The sequence below is a fragment of the Diprion similis genome, chromosome 6 (genome assembly GCF_021155765.1).
Source record: "Diprion similis isolate iyDipSimi1 chromosome 6, iyDipSimi1.1, whole genome shotgun sequence".
NCBI classification, from domain to species: domain Eukaryota; kingdom Metazoa; phylum Arthropoda; class Insecta; order Hymenoptera; family Diprionidae; genus Diprion; species Diprion similis.
In genome coordinates this window covers 3,927,411-3,935,101 of record NC_060110.1, presented here as the reverse complement: position 1 = coordinate 3,935,101, position 7,691 = coordinate 3,927,411, and the positions used below count along the sequence as shown (strand labels likewise).

The window sequence follows — 7,691 nt, the reverse complement described above, 5'->3', positions numbered from 1 at the left end:
CGGACGAAAAAATGTAACTTTTTGGTACAGTCCAAATAAAATTGTAATCCTACATGATACTTGAACAAAATCATGACAATAATTAATTGTGCTCGATTTTTTTTGAAGTCATGTACACAAATTGATGGGCGGAACTATTGACGTATAGTATGGACTACGCTTGGGCTGGTAGAGAGAAATAACGACTGACGGAGGTCAATCTCCGGCTCTTTCTATTGAAGAGTCTTATGACAGACCGAAACCTGGGAAATTTAGTATTATTATTATTTACACGCCTAGTAGAGTCGTCTTATTTAATCGTTAATTAATAATCAAAGAACCGGTTGTTTTCGCGTTAATCGCTTGTGCATAGTGATATTAATTTATTTACTTACTTCGCCGCTATTGCCGTATGCTCAGCGCGTAAGTGCGCAATTGGGGCATAAAAAAGGAAAGATAAGTCATCAAACATCAAAAATAGACCTGTCACATCGGGTGACAAAAGGTCGTCAACCACAAAGGGTTTTTAGGCGGCAAGTTTGATCTGTTACAAAAGGGGTAAGCAAGAGCAGACGGCTGAGCGCATGCGCCGACGATAACCGAGCGCATGCGCCGACGATAGACGAGCCCATGCGCTGATGCAGCCGAACGCTTCTGGAGAGCGGAGAGGGGAAAAGATTCCCAGGGCTAGTGGCGGGAGTGATCTGCGCTCAGAGTTTAGTCACAACACGAGTGTATAACACAGCAGAGCTCAAAATAAAATTCTGGAGTAAATACATCTTATCTCCTTCCATAGCCGATCGCTGCGAGTACTCAAACAATAACATGATTAAGGTAACCTGGAACAGGCAAGAGCAACATTGTAAAATTCACCCCCAATAAAGCCACTCACTACGCTACCAAATAAATCCACCATGACTTATGACTGATTGCTTCTGCATCACCCTTTAAAGATCAGACTTCTCCAGTCGCAGCATTGATCTCGTCGACGAACTTGGACCTGCAGCGCTATAAGCAGTCGAGCGAATTTCCAGAGCGGCAGAATAATCTTCGTTGACCATTGAGGTCATTGGATTCAATCTCTGTAAAAAGAAGTTTGCTTAATCATATTAAAACTCAACATTCAGATAGGTTTATGTTTCAAATACTCTACGAACGGGCCCCGATTAGCGGTTAAGTGCGCATCCTCTACTGCGCAGCTCGGCTTATCGTTTCCCCCACGCGGCCTGATACTTTGCTGTTTCAGTCAGCGCTCACCGTTGAAATTTTCTCTGCGCGGTTACCGATTTCTAGATGGTTACCGGGAGTGTGGCTTGTCAGGCGCATAAGTAAATAAAGTGAAATACAGAAAGGGACGGCAATTGCCTTCTCTTGATGCACCCATACCATTCCTAACAAATGCAGTCTCAAATTTGTTTCATTTTTTATTGTTGTTCAAGCGCTATATAACAATTGTAGCAAGTTAAATACGTTGATGTAAAATAAATTCAAATTAGGGAGCAAATCCTTCGCCCAGTTGGCTCAACATCATTGCTTCGAATCGGTCAACCTTCGAGTGGTAGACTTGCAAGAAAAATGACTATAGATGCGGTGATTCTTGCCCAACTTCATGGTAAAATTAGCAGTACCTTACTTTTTCTAAGTGTAGATTTATAGCAATATTTAGGTGCGTTTCGAAAATCATTTTGTCTAATTCTCGTCTTCCCAAAAACAAATTTATAAGCAATAATCATTAAACTATGATATTCAGCGTGACTCGGCATCTATTTATCACTGCATCTACTTGATCACGTTATTTTTTAAATGGTTAGATGTGTATTGCGGTGCATGTTTAGTGACATGACTACGCTTTGATCTATATACAAAATTATTCAGTCATATATGAAAAAAAATGGGCGAAAATTTTCCGAGTTGCTAGTAAATAGTGAATTTATTATTCGCTGAAGAATTAACGAATTAAGAAAAATCTAATAGTCACATCATAATGACTTGATTTGCAAACGAGATAGCTGTACATTTTTATTAATAGAAATAGTTATTGTTTTCATTTATCTACTTCGGCAATAGAGCATTCCTGGAGCTCTGTGTGTGAACAGTTATCCCTCTTTTTCTAAATATTAGCGGTCGTTTCCTCACTGTTGACTTTGTTCACTTTTGACCGAAGCTTCTCAAGCTCTACGGTATCTTCTTCATAATCTTTATGGTTCCACCGCTGCACTTTTGATGTTCCAAAAAATATATACACTGCGCAAGTTGAAAACACTATTGCAACTGTAATGAGAAATACCAGGCGCCATTGCACAATCGTTTGCTGTAACACAGGTTGAGTTTTTTAGTCAGAGCAGGAGGACACATTCATCGCAGAATAGTCTAAAATATGTTCAGGAAAAAATATTCCATTATGACATCTCTCGGTTGTTTCTTCAAACTCACGTTATTGTTGGTCAGGGTTCCGATCATCATAGGGGCTACAAATCCAGTAATTGATCCGAATGCATTCATAATACCGATGAGAATGCTTGCGTAATTTGGACTCAAGTCAACAGTGACGGATAGCGTTCCAGCGGAATTGGCACCACTCAACCCTAGACCTCCCATCATGGCTATGATGGCTAAGGTTGGGTGACAACCACTGAAAGCCAAACCCAACAGCATTATGCTTGGAATACCGCAACTCAAAAGGATTGCCAACTTCCTTAGCCACATCATTGACATCCTCTCCGTTTTCAACAGCCAATCCGAAAAACTCGAAAATGTATAGGAAATAAGCATTCGCAATACATTAGGAATCGCCGAAAACATGCCAACCTGTAAAAAGATAACAGTGGATTTCACAGTACGTTTTCGGAATGAGAAAAGTAGATAAGATCTGACAATAAGCGCAAGAAAGGCTGGCGCTCCGAAAGAATGCCGCAGAACTTGCTCGACTATGAGAAATAACTATAAAATATTAGCTTCTCAGGGTCCTTGAATATTTTATGTATTGTCATACAGTTGCAGTGGTATCAGTAAAAGTGGAGTGGCGAGGAAAAGTAACGAATCGTAAATTGGAACGAACAGGTGCGCGATAAATGTGAAGTCGTTTCAATGCACATTTCGATCGCTGATCCTGGGATATTCGGCGGCTTTCTCATTAGGGCCAGCCTCTCATGCACGGGCGGATACATCGTTTGCATCGATTAGACTCTCATTACATTTTATTGTAGCCTGGAAAAATACTTGTGTCTCAATTTATTATTATTTTTTTAACACGTTCGTTCTTTTATTCATAATTATTCATGTAAACGTTTTACTTGATTGTGTATTTAAATCGGAATAAGTTTGTTTATGTGGAAAGAGAAATGATGGAATCATTGAGAGAGCGCACTGTATTTGGTTGCATGTTTATCGGCGAGTCTTGATTCTGCGCGGTTTTTGATAATCTTTGCCAATGTCAGGTCATCCCTAACCATCAAGCTGAAATTAGATGTTATCATTCCCAAGATATCCAAGTAAGCTTACCGCCTTAATGTTCCATCCATGAACATAATTGAAATAAGAGGGCATTCCCAAATTGAAAATGTTAAGGCTCCACATAAAGCCTATGTGTGCAATAGTTACTATCCAGAGTGGACGTGATGTCAAAACAGCTTTCCATGGGACTTTTCGAGAAGTGTTGACGTTTACGGAATTCCCTACTCGTTCCAGGATGTATGTTTTCTCGCCCATTGAAATACGAGGATGTTCTTGTGGTGTATCGAAAGCCAGGTAATACCATGCGACGCACCTTCAAAAAAAATTCCGTTTCTGAACCATAGGACTTACAATAATGTTCAATTATCCTTTCAAACATTTCAAACAATGTTTCGGTCGATCGTTAAATAGGAGAATTAAGAAATTTTTCACTTAATGAAGAGAATATTTATGTACCAGATAATTCCAAGAGCTGACGTAACGTAAAAAACTGAATCCCATCCAAACGTGTTTATGAGTATTGCACACATTGGGTAGACAATTGCTGCTCCCACTGAACCGCCTACTAGCAACGAAATAACGTAAAGATGCATGAGAATAGGGTTCGAATCGAATAGCCACGATTCGTACTGTTGTGGAACGAAAATGCGGGGAATGTCGTATATTGAATTTGTGTGGTTATATCATAATCTGTTTTAACAAATGAGAAAATTTCGTGGCACTTTTATTCCTTACTTACCGGTATACGCACTGATAAATTTGCTTCTTTCGGTAACAGGAATCCATTTGGCTGTCATAGAATGCATGGAGGCATAGCAGCCGCCCTGAAGAAAAGACGTAACATTGGAACACGCGTAGGAATCAAAAATCTGTGAGTGTATCCTTTAAATATTTTATTGTTAGTTTCGGATTCTTTTTTCGTTACGCCTCCAAGCTAGATACATACTGATGCTCCACCTTGAAGAGCTCTTAAAAGCACAAAGGTGTAGAAATGATAGCGTGCGAAAATCGGTTCCAAGAAACCTAGCACAGCAGGGATAAAAATGGCCAATCCAAAGATCAGCTTAGTTCCATATCGATGTGCCAAGAGGCCGGCAGGGAATTGCATGATCCAGTGAAACCAATAATATGCACCGAGAGCCACACCTTGGTCGTACTCATTCCACGAGAAACGATCAGTTGATTGGGTTTGATTGTTTGACGGGCTCTGAAAATGTATATTTATTAGAGCAAGTAAAAATGCTCAATGAGTCAACGTCACGTATTGGTTTGATGCCGTACGATGCAAAACGCGGACGACATACGGAATGGCATCACTCTCGAAACTAATTGTAAGATGGTGGCAACTTTCACGTTTCGCTCGGTCTAGTTTATTTTATGTTCGGCTACATGCACACTTTGCAACCCATGAGACGGTGATTCAGCGGAAGAACATATCGGAGAACAAACAAAGAGGAAAATGAAAAAAGGCAATAAGTGCATTTTTTTAATCTTCTTTCCCGCGCCTCGCCACATACATACATTCAAGATGACGTTATTTTTTTTAGCAAGCACTCACGGCTTGCATTAATTTTCCTGTTCAAATGACAGCCAATAAGTAAACATTTTTGCGCTCGATCTTCAATTGGTAGAAGTAAACGTTTTCTTTGATCTGATACTGTTTGTTTTACTCTGTAACCTTAATTTCAAACGATCAATACAAAATTGTTAGCGTTAATCGAACATGACCCACCAGGCTACTGCCAAGGGTTCGAAGAGGCTGCCGTGGCGGATAATTCAGCTCTTGTAAATATGCTTTTACATTTTCGGGCTTTTTTTTTCAATAATATTGTCCGTATAAGACCCCCTGATAAATAATCTTGCTAATAATCTAAAAATTATACTTAGATGTGTTGAATGCATTTTTTTAAATGGGCTCTTCCAGCTTTCTTGGGATGATTACTCTGATAACCACCCCATAGATTTTTTTAGTTCAATAATTGTGACGCGTACGCGTGAATAAATATGATTTTCCACGTGAAGACTCGGGGATAAATACAACCAAAGGGACAAACAACATTCGTTTCAAAGGGAATGTGTTTTCGATTTTTTACTCTATTTCGTGAATTTCACCCCCGTGTAAGTATGGAAGAAGAGGGAAATATTGTGTTTTAACTTGTTCGATAAGTTCTTCATTCTATAGAACCCGTTCAAAAATGGTAGCAAAATCGAAAACATCGAAGTCAAAGGCTGTCCCTCTTAACGTCGAATGACTCTATAAGAGGTGAATTAATAACCTACGACGGGTTCCAGTGTTTGCGTCAAGTCCCACGATGTGATAGAGGTGTTTGTGGTCTTGTTATCCCGAGAGTTCGTGAGTGACGTGGCATTGGTCCACAGGCTGGACGAATTGGAATTCTCTAGCTGTTCATTCGACGCGCATTGTGCAGAAGCTGTTGACTTGAGCGGAGGTGCCACTACCATAGCGATAATGGTGAGACTGAGGTTCAATTTCACCATATAGTAGACAGCGAACCCACAGAAAACGAGGTACCACAGTACATTTCGGCAGGACAGACATTCCTTCTCTGAAAAATGACTTTTTTATCGTATCTATGCGCACTCTGAAAACCACAAATATATATCCAACATACATAAAGACTGGTCAGTAACACTACAATAAAATCTGTCAACATTGATCCAACGAGGAAGTTCGAGAAAGCAATAAGTCTAACCCTGGTTAACATTGGTCACTCTGGGTAAATTTCACCTTAAGAATTTTTGAAGCTGCCCTTAGAGTTTAGGAATAGACTTTCACATTTTTTTTCGATTGAAATCAATTCTGTGAAAAAAAACCGAAAACATTGTATTTTCGTTTTAGCTTAACTTTTCCAATGATTTACAATATTTAAACAGTCAATTTTGGCCAGGAAAACTAAGTGAGCTTTTGCTGCTAGCCTTAAACAATACAGTAGAACTACGATTATGCGAATGTTGGCACGAAAGATAACATTGTCGCTCACGTTCATATGAATGTAGAAATTTAATACATATCCACTGACTTTATATAAAAAAGTGTTGTTTATGATCCCGTCTCCAAAAAAATTACATTTTGATTATTCGAACTTGTGATTATCCGACCTATTCTCGGCCCCAATTGTTTCGCATAATCGAGGTTCTACTGTACATATTAGATATTTTGAAAAAATTTTTAGAACTCATTGTTCACCAGGTTATCACTTTTCTGGAACTGGCGTGAATTTCACCCAGTGTAACCGTTATGCGATTTTAATAATTTATAATATTTATTAAAGTGTGACCGATTAAGGTTAAAACGATAATATTTACGGTAACATGATCAATGAATGAACATTCTTGACGTAATAAATATTTTGAGGTGTTGACGATCACCTCGGTGGACCGTGAATGATTTTTGACAGCCAGCCATTCAGGATATTCCTCTCAACTTCAAAATGTTTAAGTAAAAACAAAATTCACCGCTTACCCTCCTTTAATTCTCTCGGTGCGATATCCATTATTATTTAGCAAATTTAAACAGAATTTGCAGATTTTTCATCCATGAGTAATTGAAGATTCGTTGATTTTTCTAGTGATTCACTGTATAGTCACAGAATCCAATTTCCTACGAAAATAAATTTCAATTCAGGGGACAGTCTTCAATCTCAATGAATTTTTTGATAATTTTTTTTTTTCATAGTAAAATTTATTTAATAATTTCGAATTCGTAGCCATAAAAGAGGAAGTTAACAAGTAATACGGAAAATTTTTCTGTTCATCTTTGATGGTAAATGTCTCTGGTATGGAATCCTGAAGCCCCCTCTATGTAAATCTGCCTTACGCGATTTAATACCTCAATTTTCAAGTATTTGAGAACAAAAAAAAATTATTAAAAAGTATACCTTTCGCTATCGCCTGAAGCAGAATTGTTCAAATTCGATTAAAGAAAAAACGGCGGATTTTAAAAATTTTCGATATCTTTTTCAGCATATATCGTTGAAATAACGGATCAAATATTAACCACTAATTTTTAGAGTGCAGTTTATGTACGTACATATGGGTTAGTATTACGAATAATTTAACGTTATATTCGCCACCGGTAGAATATAAGCCTTTTTAAATCCCTCTCTTAGACTGTTCAGAAAAAGTGAGAATACTTACGATAATTCTCCTGGCTACGATGACGAAATCATTAAATAAAAATCTATTGAGACACTTATGCTCAGTTAGCTATATGTATCACAAGAGAAAAAAAATGAAAA

At 38.2% G+C, this 7,691-nt stretch overlaps 1 protein-coding gene across 1 annotated transcript; it reads right to left on the bottom strand.

The window, feature by feature from the left end:
- Positions 1 to 926: 926 nt before the first annotated feature.
- On the bottom strand, positions 927 to 6,947 carry LOC124406472 (sialin-like). The gene is given in 9 exon segments (XM_046881899.1): positions 927 to 1,061; positions 2,036 to 2,290; positions 2,413 to 2,787; positions 3,481 to 3,745; positions 3,889 to 3,994; positions 4,172 to 4,256; positions 4,379 to 4,639; positions 5,716 to 5,999; positions 6,917 to 6,947. Coding segments are annotated over 9 exon segments (1,797 nt in total).
- Between the last annotated feature and the right edge of the window lie 744 nt (positions 6,948 to 7,691).